At 47.7% G+C, this 19,927-nt stretch overlaps 1 protein-coding gene across 6 annotated transcripts in view; it reads left to right on the top strand.

Moving 5' to 3' along the window:
• dnah1 (dynein, axonemal, heavy chain 1) overlaps positions 1 to 19,927 on the top strand; it is a 510,234-nt gene that overhangs the window by 66,718 nt on the left and 423,589 nt on the right. For all 6 annotated transcript variants that reach the window (XM_078209369.1, XM_078209371.1, XM_078209370.1 and 3 more), the window contains 2 exons: positions 1,102 to 1,313; positions 11,583 to 11,881. In XM_078209369.1, coding sequence (XP_078065495.1) covers positions 1,102 to 1,313; positions 11,583 to 11,881 — 511 coding nt within the window. The remainder of the gene's footprint in view (positions 1 to 1,101; positions 1,314 to 11,582; positions 11,882 to 19,927) is intronic.

Here is a 19,927-nt window from a genome sequence, read left to right as displayed (position 1 = left end):
TGGAATTTTGTCCTTCATTGCTAGAGGGATGGAGTTTAAAAACAGCAAGATTATGTTGCAGCTGTATAAGGTGCTGGTGAGGCCACCTAATGGAGTACTGTGTACAGTTTTGGTCTCCTTACTCGAGAAAGGATATACTGGCACTGCGGGGGTTGCAGAGGAGATTCACTAGGTTGATTCCGGAATTGAGAGGGTTGGTTTATGAGGAGAGACTGAGTAGACTGGGGCTATACTCATTGGAATTCAGAAGAATGAGGGGAGATCTTATAGAAACATATAAGATTATGAAAGGAATAGATAAGATAGAAGCAGGGGGGTTGTTTCCACTGGCAGGTGAAACTAGATCTAGGGGGCATAGCCTCAAAATAAGGGGAAGCAGATTTAGGACTGAGTTGAGGAGGAACTTCTTCACACAAAGGGTTGTGAATCTGTGGAATTCCCTGCCCAGTGAAGCAGCTGAGGCTACCTCATTGAATGTTTTTAAGGTAAGGATAGATAAATTTTTGAACAATAAAGGAATTAAAGGTTATGGTGAGCGGGTGGGTAAGTGGAGCTGAGTTCACGAAAAGATCAGCCATGATCTTATTGAATGGCGGAGTAGGCTCGAGGGGCTAGATGGCCTACTCCTGCTCCTAGTTCTTATATTCTTATGTAATATCACATGATGAAGTAACCGATCTGGTGGGAAGCAAAAGTACAACTTCATGTGGCGTACTGAGATACATATAGATCTGTAAATAAATAAGAAAGGTTTTTACATGTAAATCTGTGATAGCATTCTTAGGGTAACAGGCAAACCCTAAAGAAATCCCATTTAGACCTTGAACGCAAGACTAAAACTGATACCACTAGAGATCCACTGGCTTCAGGCGAGAGATAATTCAATTCTGAGGAGGATTGAGTAAGGATCACTTTTTGCAACAATATTACACAAAACAAAGCTATCTGCAAATTAATTTAATCTTATTTGTAATGATATAAACATTTGTTTCAATGAAGTGGACTGTTCAGTTGTGCAATATATTTCTGGATACTTACTCACAAACCTGAGGTTGTGCCTTGTGTTCTGAAAATAGTATTTATATTGTTCTCTCTCCCTAGGACGCATACAACTCCCAGATTATCCATTTTCTAAAAACAGAAAGGCATTTTCCTTTAACACTCTGCTGACCAAACCAGAAGTGATCATAGCCCTGTGCAAAGTACGGGCTGAATGCAACAAAGTGGCAGCCATGTCTCTATTTTTTGTGACCCTGATAAAAGCTGTCCGACTGGAGGAGTTTGAGCAGATGCAGTCCCAGGCTCATGCACAGGTATTGGCTTAGACACTGCCTCTTTAATTTTATTATTTTGCTTTAGCAATTAATTTCCTTTACTGTCGATTGCATGTCAAAAACTCGGAAAAAGGAATGTTAAACTAACTTCTCCAAGGATATGTGGGCTCCTTTGGCTAAGAGAATGAGATACTTAGCAATTATTGCTTCTGGCATAGTAGGATTCTTTCAGGTTGCCATTAGTTGGATTGTACTTCAGACTGAGAAAGCATGCTTTTACTGATCTCTGATTAATTTTGGTAGTTTTAGAATGGTTTACAAACTCTTGTAGCAATGATTGCCCAGGAATTCTGAAAGCCCTCTGTTCCATTGTCAATTATATTGGTTCACTAAAATATTTCAACTTTACAAAATTGTTGTCTTCTGCAGTTTTTATTTTTCTGCACTCCACCAATGAGTTCTGTGATTTGCAATGGTCAGTAGCTTCATTAGCGGTAGACTGCAATAGCTCTAATTAATATAGTTAAAGAGGAGCTACAAAATTAAATAATCAAGGAATATGAGAATAAATAGTCAAATATTCAACAGACACATCAATAGCACAAGAAAAATCAGAACAGTATTAGGGTCATCAAGGCATGCACATAATAAATTTACAGGTAATGACAGCAAAATGGTAGAAATATTGAACAACTGCTTTGCATCAATATTTACCAGGGAGACTAACAAATTAGACATGACATTAAGGGAACAGATAAAAAAAAATGAAAAAACATTTACGATCGAAAGGGGGGAGATAAATGATAAACTAATCAAAATTTGAGAGTATAAAATCCCGAGTCCAGATATTTGTTTTGTACATACTATCTGAAAAGCCTAGAGAGATGTGAGTAGAAGTACTTACATATTGGGGTCCTAATCTGGAGTTTCAGTAACTCGATTCTGCCAGTAATCTAGAGTCCATTTATAATCTGGAGTCCTTTTATTCTCTGGGATAAATTTTACTCCCCCACGCCCACTGGTCAGCATATTTGAAGGCCCACAGCCTTCGAACCCACCCCTGACCTTTCCCTCATATTATGGTGGATAAGTAAGGCATTAGGTTCACGCATAGGCCTATTGGAGCCCGTAAGTGGACAATCAACTACAATTTAAGGGCCAAATTTTGGCTCCACCAGAAATTTTGATTTGCGGGGCATTGCGGGCCACCTGGCCCCTTGTAAAACCCCTAGGGGGAAATCTTAGCAAAAACATTCTAAGTGCCAAATGAGTGTGAAAACGGGAGAGAATTGAACCCATTTTTTGGGTGGGCTCTCAGGTGGAATCTTATGGTACTAGGTGCAAAAAAAGAGGCAAAAAAAGTGTGATTCATGCCTGTGGAAGGAATGAACAGAGTCTATTCTCACCGGCTGCTTAAATTGGAGCATGTCAAGCACGTGTTGATCTCTCAGTGTACTGTGCAAGAGACCACTCACTACCCACTCCCTGGATAGCGCCCCCTTTCCCCAATCACTGGCCTCCAACCCCCTCGCCACCGATCGCTAATATCCACCTCCCCTGCCCACCAATCACCATCCCAATACCCCCCCTCCCCCTGGTCGATCACTGCCCTGATGATCCCCAATTGCAGAGTGCACAGCTCCCCCCCTTGCCTCCCCTTTGGCCCTGTCCACTACAGGCCCAGTGCCAGGTGGGCACTATCAAGGTGCCCGGTGGGCTGTCCCATGCCCCATACCTCCAGGATGTCCAGTGGGTATTGCCAAGGTGCCAGGCTGGCACTGTCAGGCTGGTACTGTCCAAGGGGCACACCCCTTGCCCTTGGCCTCCGTGGGGGTCCTCAATGGCCTTTGGTTCTACCGGTGAGGCCAAGACGACTGTTCCCTGTTCATGGGGTGCAGATATATTCCTCACTGGAGAGAACCTCTCCTGGCGAGGGCGCAAAGGCAAGTGAGCCCGGACGATTAAGTGCCAGGCTCATTAAACAGATGCTAATGAACATTTAAATATATTTTAATTAATTATTCAGCCTCTCACCGGAATTGGGCGAGAGTCTGACCACGCCAGAAATCCGGTTCCGATAAGATAGAGGTGTATAAGATTTTGATGGGTATAGATAGAGTGAATGCAAGCAGGCTTTTTCCACTGAGGCTAGGGGAGAAAAAAACCAGAGGGCATGGGTTAAGGGTGAAAGGAGAAAATATTAAAGGGAATATTAGGGGGGACTTCTTCACGCAGAGAGTGGTGGGAATGTGGAATGCGCTGCCGGATAAAGTGGTAAATGCATTTAACATTTAAGAAAAACGTGGACAGGTTCATGGATGAGAGGGGTGTGGAGGGATATGGACCAAATGCAGGTCAGTGGGACTAGGCATAAAATGGTCGGCACAGATAAGAAGGGCCAAAAGGCCTGTTTCTGAGCTGTAATTTTCTATGGTCCTAAGATAGCGAGAGCCGAGAAATCAGGCGTGATCCTAATGTCTCAGCTCTCTCACAATTTTACTGGCTCGCTCCGTCCATCAATGGGTGGGACAAGCCAGTAAAATCACAGCGTCTGTCTCAAAGACTGTTGTCATTGAATCAAACTGATTATTTATTCTCTAATTTATTCAGTTATGGTGGAATTTTAGGATCTCATCGCGCCCATTTGTCGGCGGGAAGATGTCGCAAAATCGGGAGTGAGCCGACTAGCGGGAATGGCACCTGTTTTTGTGCCCATTCCCATTTTACCAAAAATAATAGGTGTGATCGGGACCCCTCCCAAAACGTCAATTTGCATTTTTTATTATTCATCACAATGTAATTAATGAGCTTCTCTCCCAATCGTCCCATATTACCTGACTTAACAACCTCATTCGCTGCAGCTACAACTGGCAAGCAAAACACGTCATTTATAAGGTGTTTATAAACTTCAAGCACAGGAGAAGTGAGGGTGAGCGAGGAGGTAGGTCTCTGTTTTCAAACGGCTCTGTGCTGCCGGGGAGGGGGAAGGGGGGTTGTTTCAGATTGGTGGGGTCATGCGAGTGTGTGGGAGGCTGCTGTTGCTAATGGGGTCCGACTTCGGCCTCTCAGCACTGACCCGGGTCTGAGCGCTGACCCCAGGTCTTAGCACTGACTCTGGGTCCTAGTGCTAGCAGCAGCAAGCAATATTGGTGGTGGGGGGATGGGCTGGGAACTCTCAGAACTGGCAGTGCTGCAGCCTCGGGACTTGTCAAGCAACACTGTCTGGGGCCACTACCGTATGGGTTCTGGGTGTGTGTGTGAGAGTGAGTGAGTGAGTGAGTGGGCGGGCGGGTGTGCGTGCGTCTAAAACTGTTTTGCCATTCTGGGAGGCTATGGGGAGGCTATCTTGCACTTCTGGGTGGCTGTGGGGGTAACGTGGGGGAGGCTGTGTTGTCATTCTGGGGAGCTGAGGGGGAATTGTAGCATGTGTTTGTCTTGCCTCAGGGGGAATTGTGGAGTGTGTGTGGCTGGGCTGGGGGTGGTGGAATTGGGGAGTGTGTGTTTCTGGGCTGGGGGCGAACAGAGTTCTCTAACTTTTCCATCTCTCTCTCCCCTTGCCTCAACCTCCCCCTCCAGATGGCTTTTGCAGAGCAATCCAATGATCTTGCTGTTCTTTTGGTTTCTGCTAGAGCTGAGGAAGAGCAGGAGGATGAATTGCAGGCACAGGAGGCCATTCCTCTTGCAGGAGGAGAGGGAGACAACTGCTGAAGGCAGGATGTGGCCGCCATTCCCCCCGAGCCGGGAGGGTGGTGGTGGGGTGCATGGTATGAGACGAAGGGAGTGGAGACCCAGGCTGTTCCGCACGGCAGTGTACTTTGAGCAACTGTCAGACATTGCGGGCCCTATATTAACATTTTGTTTCTAAGTGCTGGGCGGACTTGAAACTGAGAATGTTCCAGATCCGACTTTTAGACCCGTTCTCAGACGCCCCCATATGCATTCTGCCTGCAAAAATATCAGCGATTCCGAATCACTCTGCACAAGCCTGTGGGCGGGGCTTAACGCGCCCAAAATCCGGCAGCACCGATCGGCACCTCCAACTGCACATGCGCAGATAAAAATATAGAATGTGGCTCCCCTGCCACATAGCTCCTGGGCCGGATGATGCCTCCCCCTGGTCCCCACAGACATCGCCCCACTTCCACAACATTACTGACCCCCTTATTCCCCCACCCCCTTTGTCACCCAGACTGATTGCGTGCCCCTCCCCTCCTTCCCCCCTCACCGATCTCAGGCAGAGTGGCAGTGGACCCCCCCCTTCCCCCACACTGATCACAGGCAGAGTGGCAGCGGACCCCCCTTCCCCCTCACTGATCACAGGCAGAGTGGCAGCGGACCCCCCTTCCCCCTCACTGATCACAGGCAGAGTGGCAGTGGACCCCCCCTTCCCCCACACTGATCACAGGCAGAGTGGCAGCGGACCCCCCTTCCCCCTCACTGATCACAGGCAGAGTGGCAGCGGACCCCCCTTCCCCCTCACTGATCACAGGTAGAGTGGCAGCGGACCACCCCCCCCCCCCCCAACTGATCTCAAGCAGAGAGCCGTCAGACACTCGGCACTTACCTCCTCACTAATTGGAGCACCTGAATCGGACTTGCCTGTTTCGTGCCGATTCTGGACGGGTGAACGCGGTGGTAAATGGAGAAGTGCCGGTAAGTTTGGGCGTGCAACCTATTAACTCAATTTAAATGCATGCAAATGCATTTAAATGGCCATCGTGCTCATTTTGGGCGCGGTCCTGATCACAGCCATTTTCGGGTCTTAGTAAAGAGGGAACCGACAAGGAGGCGAGCACGGATCATGCTACTCACCTCATGCCTGACTTTACCAAGTTTTGGTGCCCGAAAACAGGCGCAACGCGATAGGAAAATCGGGCCCTGTGTGCCGCCGATGGCTTCGGCTCCGAAAGGAGACAGTGCCACATCTGTGCCATTTGTTACAAGATCTGGCACCTCAGGGTACAGGGGAGCACCTACTCTCAGTGGCTGTGAAAGTGACATCTGCCTTAAACCTTTACACCACTGGGTCCTTCCAGGCTGCCAGTTGAGACCTTTGTGGCTTCTCACAGTCGTCTGTGCACAACTTTGTGAGGGAGGTCACGGGTGCCCTGTTTGCCCAGGCTATATATATTAAATTTGACCTGGGCCAGATCCAGCAGGAAACCCGGGCTGTAGGATTCGCAGCCATTGTAGGGATGCCAAATGTGCAGGGGGCTATAGACTGCACCCACATCGTTCTCCAGGCCCTGGAGAAAAATCCTGGAAAATTCCTGAATAGAAAAAGCTTCCATTCCATCAAAGGCAATTGGCGTGTGACCATCAGCTGTACATCGTGGATGTCTGTGCCAGACAGCGTGCATGACAGTTTTATATTAAGGAGCTCAGATGTCCTGGAGGTCCAGGGTGCAGGAATGGCTTGTGGGGCACATGGGGTATCCACTTTGGGTGTGGCTGATGATGCCTGTGCGGAGGCCTGAGACTGAGGTGGAGACCCGATATAATGAGGCTCACTTTGCCACCCGGTCAAAAGTGGAGCGGTGCATAGGGCTCTTCAAAATGGTTCAGGTGCTCTGGTGGGGCCCTTCAGTATAGCCTCCTGATATTGTTGCACATTGTAGTGGTGTGTTGTGTCCTGCACAATCTGGCGCAGCAGCGAAGAGACCTTCTGGAGGAGGAGGAGATGGAGGCTGACCAGCTGAGCATCACTGGGGAGGAGGCTACCCAGGGGGAGGAAGAGGAGGAGGATGACAACAACCAACACCATCTAGGTGCTGGAGGGCTGGCGGCAGCAAGAGTCAGGCATGCGAGAGTGGCAAGGAAGGCCCGGATCACCACACGTTTTGCAGCAAGGGGCCTGTGTTGCCGCACATGGGTTCCAATAGCCCCCTCCCCCCCCCCCCACCCCCTTGTGCACCTCTACAAACTCCTGCAACATTGTAACACCAGAGTGGTGGGCCTAGGTACGTTGTGTTAGCAGGTTTCTGTGGCAGGCAGGAGGGTGATGACAACTCGCTATGTGCCATTGTGATGATGCCCCGATGCAAACTAGTCTGACTCCTACCTGAGCTCTGCATGCACGGTGGCACCTGAGCCCACATCTGGGTGGGGTTAAGGGAGCACTCAACACCCATGCAGGGCCTCGGGGTGGGTGGGATTGGTGGGGGTGAGTGGGAATGTCTTCCTGGTTCTGGGGATGCCATGGCAGATGTTGTAAGTTGCTCCCACTGCATGCCACCCGCTGTAGCCAGTGAACGATGTAAACGCCTTGATTTTCACAGTAGCGGTGCTCTGAGGGCCCTCCCCCACTGACATCAACATGTCAACGGGTCCCTCCAGGGAAGGTCAGGGTAAGTACATTCCTGTTAGAGGCTAATCAGAGACATATTAGTCTCAGCTGTGAGGTGTAATAACATTTATTGGTGCCAATAAAAGTGCCATCAAAACAAGTGCTAATATATAACAAGTGAAAGTGAGACTTTAAAGTGCCTAAATGTTCTTTCTAACTGGTGTACTCCTTCACCCATGCCATCTTAATGCCGCTACGACTTCTTTACTTGATCTACCATTGGTTTTGGTGTCTCCTTAGGATGTACATCGGAGTTGAAGGTGGCCAGCTGCCTACCGCGCCCCATGGCCTGTAATGGTCTTGGCGATCATCCTCTGGAAGGCCTGGACCTTGAGGGCCCCAGCTAGCTTCCAGGTGTCACGGACGTATCCTGTTCATCCTGCTGCCTTTGAGATGCCCCGGTGTCAGGAAGGGGGGAGTCAGAAGGTGTAGCCACTGGTGTAGCCGCAATCTCCTGGGTGGAAGGCTCCGGCACGGCCTCCAGCCCTTGCTCTTCCCTCAGGATTCTTGTGGGCCACTGGGTCACTCCATGGGACAGAGATGCTTCTGCAGTGAGCTTCAGAAGCTCTGGCATCACCTGGCCTGCCAGTCCTGGAGGACCACCTACGTTCTTGCAATGGTGGGTGAGCCCTTGGCGATGGTCCTCTGAGTCTGGGGCCACCTATCAATAGCAGCAGCGAATGCCCTCTGAGACTGGGCCATGCTCTGCAGCCCCTCAGCCATGACCTGCTTTGAGTGGGCCATGTTCTCAAGGGCTGCTGCCATAGCCCGCTCTGTCAGCATTGTCCCGCTGGGTCTCCTGCAAGCTCTTGAACCTCTCAGCCATGGGCTGCAGAACCTCGAGAAACCTGTTGAGGCCCTCAGTCATGGCACTCTGGGACTCCGCCGTGACTTCACCATTGCTTTAACCCTGCCACTCATGGTGATGATTTTCTGCCCCAGGCTTTCCACCGCGGTTGTCACCCTTGCAGTGTTAGCCTGGGAACCAAGCAAGACTGGCAATAGCTGGTCCACCTGAAAGCTTTGAGACTCCTCCCAATAGTCTCTCAGTCGGTCCAGTGTTGCTGTCAGCCCCTCCTGCATTCTCTGGCTCTGTTGCTGCATCTCCAGCAACTGAGGGAGAAGTGATCTCAGAGGCCCAGCATGTAGCCTGGGGCCAGCTAAGTTTTTGCCTCCAGCAGGCCCCGGGGTGCCAGAGGCCTCAGACGTTCCCTCCTCCACCCGATATACATCAGCAGATGTGTCGTGCACACCACAGCGTGACCCAGATGCTTCAACACTAACTTGACCCGCCAATGTGAGAGTCTCTGGGATGATGAATGCAAGGTGGAAGCTGACATGAAACTGCTGCCAGCCTTGGAGGTCCCACTATTGCCTTCCTCCAAGATGTCTTCCGAGCTGTCATGGGGAGAATCAATGGGAGCAGTGATGGGGCTGCAACGCCAAATGGGCCCAGTGCATCTGGGTCCCTTCTTGCAACACAAGATACAAGGTTAAGTGCAAGAGACAGGAATCTGGGCTGAATGCAACTTACTTCAGATATCTCCAACAAATGGAGGATTGGCAGGTGCTCACTTCTGTGCTCCAGCCTGACCTGGCTGTTGCTTATGGTGCAGATCCCCTCCTCTCCTGCAAGCTCCAATGCCGATCCTCAAAGTGGGTGAGGACTCGGATCTCAGGCACACCACCCTGTCTTCGCCCTCTCCTGGCGTTTATGGGTATCCTTCTCCTGTGAGAACAGATGGAGCCATGTAAAATCTGATGGCATGAGTCCTGGAGGATGTCAGGGGGTGGACCTCTGAAGGCAAGGGGTTGGAGGGAGGTGATAGGGGGCTGGAGGGAGGTGATAAGGGGCCAGGGGCTGGAAGCATGCACAGTGCTGGGGGTGGGGGGGAGATCAGTTTTTTCTGGCAATGCTTCCTAGTCCTTCTGGCCAGTGCCTTGGCACTAATACTTGCTGCCACCGCCTCCAAGGCTGCATTGACATCCCTTCCCATGGGGCAGTGTCCTGCTGGGGGAAAAGGGTCTCCCACCTTGTCTCCACTGCCTCCAGCAACCTGGCAAGATCTGCATCTGAGGACTGTCCGTGATGCCGTCTTCCTGTACTGCCTGCCTGTCTGTCCGTCCTTGGGGCTTTTATGGAGCTCTCCCTTGTTAGGACAGATCAGCTGCAGGCAGTTGGGCGAGTCATGTGCCTGTTAGAGCATTCCAGCCAGTTTAATGCGGGTTGCCTTGTTGTCATGGAGGGGAAGCCAAGTCAGCACTTGTAGGTGTGCTGATGGGGGACGGTGGGAAAAATGTGCCTCTGTGAAGATCGGGGGCAGGGGAGAGAAAGGGTCATGTCACTCAGCGATCGGGAGCTGGAGGGGGGGGGGGGGGGGTGCGGTGATGAGGGGGCCATTTGCAAGTGGGTCCCTGAGGGGGTGCGGAGTGGGTAAGGGTGTTGGTAATGTTGTGTGTGTGTGGGGGGGGGGGGGGGGGGGTGTTCCCTGATGTCCGTGAGGAGGTCGGGGGAGACTGTATCTGGCGCGGGGAGGGGGGGATGGTTCTGTCAGGAGAGCTGCTGTTTTTCAACTTTTCCTGCGCATGCGCAGTTTGTGACTCCAATCTGAGCAGGCTTTCTGATAAGTTAAGCCCCATCCACTGCCTCTATTGGCTAGAAATGGTCTAGCCCACGTTTTCAATGTCTAGGTCTATAAGAGTGGGAATGAATACTTGCCCAAAAAACGGATCTGGAACCCTCCCGTTTTTATGTTAGTTAGACAGTTAGATTAATTCTCGTAAAATTCCGCCCTTATTCTCCAACTGAAATCTGTAAAATTACAGTAAACAGATGGTAGAAGCGGATTTGATGGAAAATTTAAAAGACTATGGGAAAATGTGCAAACTCCACAGAGACAGTGCCCAAGTCGGGAATCAAACCCAGGTTTTTGGCTCTGTAAAGCAACAGTGCTAACCACTGTGTCGCTCTAGGGTACTCTGCAGTGCTCTGAGTGTGGGAGATTCATTTTAAAAATCCTGCTAAAAGAATCAGTGGGAGTTATTCCAGTTTTCATGTGCATTCAGCACTTAGAATTTTTTTGGGAGAAGCGTCCCATTTATTTATTTGTTCTGGGGGTGTTTTGTGTTCAGCCTTTAAATTTATTACAACTTTATTCCCTTGAAGTAGTCAGACCAAGTCCCGGAGTTTTTCAAACAACTGTTTAATTATTTAAACTATAGCAAGGACTCTGGAACGCTAGCTAGCGGCCAGCAGAGTCCAGAATACAGGTTTGCACATGCAGATATTCTTCCAGATTTGATTACAATTAATTAACATATACCAATCCAATATAGGAGTTATTGATTAGGGTTACATCATGCGTAAGATTAATATTAAAACGTTAAAAACCAATCACAATCATTACTTGTCTACTTAATTCAATACCCAATCAGCATAAAGGTTTGATTGTGTTAGCTGACCTAATTTATCATTGTTACAAGTTAGCCTTAACATTCCAGCTTATGTCTGGGTTTGTAGATGTCAATTACCTCTCCCATGTCTCAGCCTAAGAATGTTTGTTAGATAAACAAAACTACGTTCTGGGGTTGTGTCCCCTGTGACTTGGCCTTGATGCCTATTTTGGTCTGCTTTCATAAAGACCTGTGGTTTTTCTCATAGCAGCTTATGTGATTTTTAAACTTGTGTGATTATTAACTCTTTCAATTATCATTTACCATTTAAAGAAAGGCTTACAGAGAAAGTGGCAGCACCATTTGTTTTTTTTAAATTAGGAAATTATGATTCGTATGAGACAAAATCATGCATGAACAATAGATAAGGTATATGAGCTGAATGGTCTTTCTCATGCCAAACTTTCTTAAGTTCTGTAAAGATGAATATAGCAATAGCTATTTTGATGTTCTATATCTAAAAATATCTATTAAGTGACAATAACTCCACTGTCCTTACTGGGTTTCAGATACAACTATTTCTTAGTGATAGCTGGATCAATACATTGAAGAAAGTTTTACGTACCAGCCTGTGGGATGTTCGTAAAGGTTGGTTTAACTTACGGGAATCTAACTGGGAGGTTTATCGCAAATCTAAGCTGCACATGCTGATGGAAATGATCAAGTATAACCTTCAGGATTCTCTTCGCTACCTTGTGCAAGACTCTCTTGTCAACTACACTCAAATGATCCTTGATGGCTGCCATAGTTCCCTCAACTGCTCCGATGATTTGATATGGGGAGAAGATCTTCTTAACAGCAATTTCAAGTAAGATTCCCAAGATGCACTTGAACATATTTCCACCTACTGCTCTGACTTCAGAACATATTTCCTATCAAATACTTCATTTTATTTCTGTATTTTTTATTAATTTTTTTACATACAGTACTAAATACACTTTTTTAAGTTCAGAAGCAATTAAATAATTTTGATATTTTGAACCAATGTTCTAAATATCAATATTAATTGGTGGTAGATCTTTGCTTTATTTCGTCTTGCATTTATTTTTCTTCTAATTTGTTTAATTTGTCGCATTGTTTCTCTACATCTTTTAATGTTCCTTCATTTTAGGAAGAGGAATAGATTTAGATAAGTTGTTGAACCTGAATCGCACAAACTCAGCTCTGACAAAGGGTCATCCAGGCTTGAAATGTTAGCTTTATTCTCTCTCCATAGATGCTGTCAGACCTGCTGAGATTTTCCAGCATTTTCTGTTTTTGTCACCAATTATGCCAATTATGGTCTTTTGAGCATCCCCAATTTTTTTCTGTTGCACCATTGGTGGCTGGGCCTTGAGCTGTCTTGACCTTGAATTCTGGAATTCCAATTCTAATACTCCTGCTTCAAAGATGCCCTTTGGAATCTTCTTCTCTGACTAATGTTTTGGTCACTTGTCCTAATGTTTTCTTATATGTTTCAGTTTGAATTTTCTCTGATATCACCCCCACAATGTTCCTTGAAACATTGTACATTTTAAAGATGAAAAATACATTGTTGTTATTCTCGTTCCTTCAGCGAAGAACAAGCATCAGGCTAGCCACAGACATCTCAGTCTCCTCTATCAGATCATATGGGCGCCATCTTACCACAAAGATTCCAAGTGCTGAACAAGTGAGAAAATGGGAGTGAATGGCGCTGGTTTACTTGGTGAGCCGCAAGTCGCAATCTTATGGCACTTTGTGTAATAAAAGAGCCTCGATGCAATTCTTGCTGGGATGGACACTCCGAGCGCCTGACTCACCCAAAGTGGCTGCAGCTGTACGTCATTAATGAGGGAGAGCTGCATATAAGCACTAATGATGGACACACAGGCAGTCACACCAGGAAGATGGCATCGCCCCTGCTCCAAGGTTCATGGAGGGAGAGTTGGACTGGCTGCTGGATGCAGTTGAGCAGAGGAGGGACATTTTCTTCCCCCGGATGGGGGATGAGCTGGGGGTCACGGCGGTAGCAGTGGCAGTCAGTACCCTTGCACTGGCATGGAGGGCTAGCCGCCAGTCCCAGAAGAAACTAAACAACCTTGTTCAGGCAGCAAGAGTAAGTGTTCATCCCATCCAGCCATTAGTCCTGCCTGTCGGCCTGCAATGTCGGCCCAAACCTGACACCCTGTAGCCTTCCAGCACCTGGACCTCTAACACCTGCCTCCAATCCCTTTGGCACCCTCCTGCCTGCTGAGGCATGGTGCCAACATATACCACCCGATTGTCCCATTCCCGACACCCTGTGCCCTTCCAGGCATCAGGCTTGCAACTCTTTTTTTCCACCCTCCCACTCTGTCCCCACAGGACAAGATGCCCCATAACAGAAAGGAGTGGGAGAATACAGGAAGTGGGGTCACCAACCTGTGAATCCTCACTCTCAGGAGAGAGCCCCTGATCTGGCGGGGGGGGGGGGGGGCGGTGGGGGGGGGGGGGGGGGGGGGGGGGGCGGTGGGTGGGGGGGGGGGGGGGGGCGGTGGGTGGGGGGGGGGGGGGGGGGGGGCGGTGGGGGGGGGGGGGCGGGAGCGGGGGCGGAGGACAAGAGTATGAGCGATAGCCAGGTCGAAGTGCAGTCAGGAAGTGAGCATCCGCAAAATCATACATATGACATATCACAAGTAAGTGGCATACTGCCCAGAGATTCTAGCAGGCCTGGAGATTTCAGTTCCAGGCCCGCTACTGAAATGTAAATGAGCATTTCAATAATTTATACAGTTCCACATTGATTTCTGGCACGGAGCTGATGGCGCCGGAAATCCAGAGACTCTCAGAGGCTGTGGCGCCCAGCGGGAAGCCCACTAAACGGCCTCCGCTTGAGTCTTCCAACAGCGCAGCGGCCTGGGAGAATCACCTGCATTATGTTTCCATTTTCCATTTAATTTTAACTTCCGTGGTTCTCCATGGTAGGTTTTCCTCCCCTTTGACTCCTCATTAGGAAATATTTTTGCTGGGAGTCAGGGACAGCATGGTGGCACAGTGGTTAGCACTACTGCCAGGGACCCTGGTTCTATTCCAGGCTTGGGTCACTGTCTGTGTGGAGTTCGCACGTTCTCGCTGTGTCTGCGTGGGTTTCCCCTGGGTGCTCTGGTTTCCTCCCACAGTCCGAAAGGCATGCTGGTTAGGCGCCTTGTACATGCTAAATTCTCCCTCACTGTACCTGAACAGGCGCTGGAGTGTGGCAACTAGGGGATTTGATTGAATTTTTTGAGCATGAAACAAAGTGTGTGATGAGGGTAGTGCGGTTGATGTAGTTTACATGGATTTCAGCAAAGCATTTGACAAAGTTCCACATGGGAGACCTATTAAGGAGGCTAATCCACATGTGATACAGGGTGATCTGACAAATTGGATTCATAATTGGCTTAGCGGTAGGAGACAGAGGGCGGTGACAGACGGCTGCCTTAGTGACTGGAGGCCAGTGACCGGTGGCGCATCACAGGGATCCGTGCTGGGCCCCTTATTGTTTGTCATTTATATAAATGACGTAGATGACTATTTGGGAGGTAGGATCAGTACATTTGCTGATGACACAAAGATTGGCCGATGATTAACAGTGAGGTTGAGTGTCTTGGGTTACAGGAAGATATTGACGAGATGGTCAAATGGACGAATAAGTGGCAGATGGAATTTAACCCTGAAAAGTGTGAGGTGATGTTCTTTGGAAGGAGTAATTTGACAAGGAAGTAAACTATGAAAGGTCTGACACTGGGAAGTTCCGAAGAACAAAGGGACAAACGAACAAAGAGCAAAGAAAATTACAGGACAGGAACAGGCCCTTCGGCCCTCCAAGCCTGCACCGACCATGCTGCCTGACTTAACTAAAACCCCCTACCCTCCTGGGGACCATATCCCTCTATTCCCATGTCATTCATGTACTTGTCAAGACGCCCCTTAAAAGTCACTACCGTATCTGCTTCCACTACCTCCCCCGGCAACAAGTTCCAGGCACCCACCACTCTCTGTGTAAAATATCTGCCCCATACATCTCTTTTAAACCTTGTCCCTCGCACCTTAAACCTATGCCCCCTAGTAATTGAAGTGGTAGTAATTGAAGGACCTTGGCATGTTTGTCCATAGATCTCTGAAGGTGGAAAGACAGGTTAATAGGGTGGCGAAAAAGGCATATGGCACACTCGTCTTTATCAATCAGGGTAAAGATTACAAAAGCAGAGAGGTCATGATGGAGTTGTATAGAACTTTGGTGAGGCCACAGTTGAAGTACTGTGTGCAGTTCCGGTCACCACATTGTAGGAAGGATGTGAACACATTGGAGGGGGTGCAGAAGAGATTTACCAGGATGCTGCCTGGGATGGAACATTTAAGTTATGAAGAGAGGTTGGATAGGGTTGGGTTGTTTTCGTTGGAGCAGAGAAGACTGAGGGGTGACCTGATTGAGGTGTTCAAGATTATGAGGGGCATGGACAGGGTGGATAGGGAGCAGCTGTTCCCCTTAGTCGAAGGGTCAGTTACAAGAGCACACAAGTTAAAAGTGAGGGGTGAGAGGCTCAGGGGGGATTTGAGGAAAAACCTTTTTACTCAGAGGGTGGTGAAGGTGTGGAATGCACTGCCTGGAAGGTAGGTGGAGGCGAGATGCCTCACATCCTTTAAAAAGTACCTGGATGAGTACTTGGCACGCCATAACATTCAAGGCTATGGACCAAGTGCTGGCAAGTGGAATTAGGTGGGCAGGTCAGGGCATTTCATGCGTTAGTGCAGACTCGATGGGCCGAAGGGCCTCTTCTGCATTGTAGTATTCTGTGATTCTGATTTTCACAGTAACTTCAGTGCAATGTTAATGTAAGCCTACTTGTGACACTAATAAATACTTCAAACTTTAAAAAACTTTAAATTTAAAAAACTTTAAAACTTTATCCCTATGAATGTCTGCTACTGCTCATCTATTGTCTTACCTACTAATCTATATGATCTCTTTGGCCAATTCCATCCTCAGACCTTCGTAATTCCCGATCTTTATGTTGAACACTGATATTTCAGTCCCAACTTTCTCACACTCAAGATGAATGCTAAATTCTATCATACTGTGATCATTACTTCCTAGGGGATCCTTAACCTTGAGATCATTTATTAAACCCACCTTGTTAAGGCCAGATCCAAAACAGCCTGATCCCTAGATGGCTCCACATATTGTTCTATGAAACCACCCTGAATGTACTCTATAAATTCATTCTCTTGGCTGCCATTTCCAATTTGTGAGCCCAATCAATATGAAAATTAATATTGCCCATGATTAATACAGTGCTCTTTTTACATGCATTTGTTTCCTACAATCCTCCTACAATTTTCTTCCTTTGGTATTTGTCAATATCACTCAAATCGACTCCACATCCTCTGAGCCTAGATCATCCCTCAGAAAGATACCTATTTCCTCCCTTATTAGCAGAACTACCCCATTGCCTTTTCCTTCCCACCTGTCCCACCTAAGTCAAATAACCCTGAGTATCGATATCCCAACTTTGATCTCCTTGCAACCATATCTCAGGAATTGCCATCAAACTGTATTTGTGCTGTATGTTAATTTATCTTGTTTTTTTATGCTACCATATTAAGATACAGAACGTTTGTTTTTCTACCACTTTTCCTTACACTAAGCCCACCTTTAGGGACAATAGAGCTGTTGCTTGTTTTTTGCCTTTTATTCCCATGTCTTCCTCTTTTGCTTTCACTTTTTTTTCTGCCTTTTGTTTCTAACCCAGTTTCCATTTCCTCTGACATTTCCTCTGACTGCCTGTTCTGTTACCCATTCTCCTGCCATACTAGTTTAAAGCCTCCCTAACAGCACCAGTAAACACCCCTCCAAGGATATTGGTCCCAGGCCTGTTGGGGTGTAACTTGTCCAGTTTTTCAGATCCCACTTTCCTCAAAACCTGTCCCAATACCTCAAGAACCTGAAACCCATCCTCCTACATCATCCCTCTAGTCATGCAGTCATCCTGTTTCTGCTCTTTCACTTGAAGTGCATTGGGATATTTCACTACTTGAAAATAAAGATGCCATATGAATGCAAGTTGCCTTGTTGTTGCCTGCAATCATGCTCATTCAGGCATTATTGTCTTGGCATTTTAGCATTGGTCCTCTGTGCAGTCTTTTTCAACTGGATGCTACTCTGTTACTTTCCAAGGTTTGTACAGGAATTGTGAACTGTAGAAATTAGTTGTGAATTAGCATGGGGAAAGGATCATGTGAGGGGAGATGTGGTAAATTAAATGGAAGCAACAAGATAATAGAGCAAGGTAGCAATTTGAGTAATGAGATAACAAGAGCGTCACAGGAAAGGATAGAGCATACAAACTTGCACCAACAGATAAGGCTGATTTGTTGGCAAGTAGACTCTGGTAGAGGCATTGTCTTGGAGAATGCATCAGAGAACAGTTAACAACAAAGATTTTATTTAAAATTAAATCAGACAAGTCAATCTGATTGGTCAAGGCATTGCCATGGGAATTGAGCTGGGGAATGGGTGCCTCAAGCTTTGGTTTGATTTGATTTATTATTGTCACATGTATTAGCATACAGTGAAAAGTATTGTTTCTTGTGCGCTTTACAAAGCATACTGTTCATAGAGAAGGGAACGAGAGAGTGCAGAATGTAGTGTTACAGTCATAGCTACGGTGTAGAGAAAGACCTACTTAATGCAAGGTAGGTCCATTCAAAAGTCTGACGGCAGCAGGGAAGAAGCTGTTCTTGAGTCGGTTGGTACATGACCTCAGACTTTTGTATCTTTTTCCCGAAGGAAGAAGGTGGAAGGCAGAATGTCTGGAGTGCATGGGGTCCTTAATTATGCTGGCTGCTTTGTTGAAGCAGCGGGATGTGTAGACAGAGTCAATGAATGGGAGGCTAGTTTGCGTGATGGATTGGGCTACATTCACGACCTTCTGTAGTTTCTTGTGATCCTGGGCAGAGCAGGAGCCATACCAAGTTGCTATACAACCAGAAAGAATGCTTTCTATAGTGCATCTGTAAACGTTGGTGAGAGTTGTAGCTGACATGCCAAATTTCCTTAGTCTTCTGAAAAAGTAGAGGCGTTGGTAGGCTTTCTTAACTATAGTGTCGGCATAGGGGGACCAGGACAGGTTATTGGTGCTCTGGACACCTAAAAACTTGAAGCTCTCGATCCTTTCTACTTCGTCCCCATTGATGTAGACAGGGGCATGTTCTCCTCTCCGCTTCATGAAGTCGATGACAATCTCCTTCATTTTGTTGACATTGAGGGAGAGATTATTGATGTTGCACCAGTTCACCAGATTCTCTGTCTCATTCCTGTACTCCATCTCATCATTGTTTGACTTCTGTCCCACTATGGTGGTGTCGTCAGCAAACTTGAAAATCGAATTGGAGGGGAATTTGGCCACACAGTCATAGGTGTAAAAGGAGTATAGAAGGGGGCTGAGATTACAGCCTTGTGGGGCACCGGTGTTGAGGATGCTCGTGGAGGAGGTGTTGTTGCCTTATTGATTGTGGTCTATGAGTTAGGAAGTTCGGGATCCAGTCGTAGAGGGAGGAGTTGAGCCTCAGGCCATGGAGTTTGGAGATGAGTTTCATGGGAATAATGGTGTTGAAGGCTGAGCTGCAGTCAATAAATAGAAGTCTGACATTGGTGTATTTGTTATCTAGGTGTTCCAGGGTTGAGTGCAGGGCCAGTGAGATGGTGTCTGCTGTGGACCTGTTGCGGCAGTAGGCAAACTGTAGTGCTTCCAGTTATTCTGGGAGGCTGGAATTGATTCGTGCCATGACTAGCCTTTCGAAGCACTTCATAATGATGGATGTCAGAGTCACTGGACGATAGTCATTGAGGCACGCTGCTTGGTTTTTCTTAGGTACCGGGATGATGGTCATCTTCTTAAAGCAGATAGAGACCTCAGATTGTTGTAAAGAGACGTTGAATATGTCTGCGAATACCCCTGCCAGCTGACCCACGCAGGATCTGAGTACTCGTCCGGGTACCCCATCTGGGCCAGTCGCTTTCTGTGGGTTGACCTTCAAGAAAGCTGCTCTGACATCTGCAATGGTGACCCCAGATACGGGTTCATCCAGGGCTTTTGGGGTGGAGGGCATGCTCTTGCTCAAAACGGGCTCTCAAACCTCTTGCTCAAAATAGGCATAGAATGCATTGAGCTCATCAGGGAGGGGTGCGTTGGAGCTGGTGATTTTACATGCCTTCATCTTGTAGCCTGTTATGTCTAGCAGACCTTGCCATAGTCGGCGGGGGTCTGTAAGGCTAGTCTGGGACTCTAGCTTGGTCCGGTACTGTCTTTTGGTATCTTTGATTGATCTCCTTAGATCGTATCTGGCTTTCTTGTATAGGTCAGGATTGCCTGACTTGAATGCCTCAGACCTGGACTTCAGCAAGCAGTGGATATCCCTATTCATCCATGGTTTCTAGTTGGGGAACACGCGGATTTGCTTCTTTGGCACACTGTCTTCTACACACTTACTAATGAAGTCAGTTACTGTAGTGGCATACTCGTTCAGGCTGGTCGCAGAGTTTATAAATATTGATCAGTCCACTGACTCCAAGCAGTCCCGTAGGAGATCATCCTATTCCTCAGACCAACATTGCACGACTTTCTTTGATGGATTCTCCCACTTCAGGTTTTGCTTGTAACCCAGGAGCAGGAACACAGCCTTGTGGTCTGATTTGCAAAAGTGTGGCTGTGCGATAAAGTGGTAGGCATATTTGATATTTGTGTAGCAGTGGTCTAGGATGTTTGGGCCTCTGGTGGAACAGGAGAGGTGTTGGTGGTAACTTGGTAGTACGCTCTTGAGCTTGGCCTGATTGAAGTCCCCGGCCACGATGAACATAGCCTTGTGATGTTTC

Source organism: Mustelus asterias, chromosome 3, assembly GCF_964213995.1.
Source record: "Mustelus asterias chromosome 3, sMusAst1.hap1.1, whole genome shotgun sequence".
NCBI lineage: Eukaryota > Metazoa > Chordata > Chondrichthyes > Carcharhiniformes > Triakidae > Mustelus > Mustelus asterias.
This window is presented reverse-complemented; position numbering and strand designations above follow the sequence as displayed.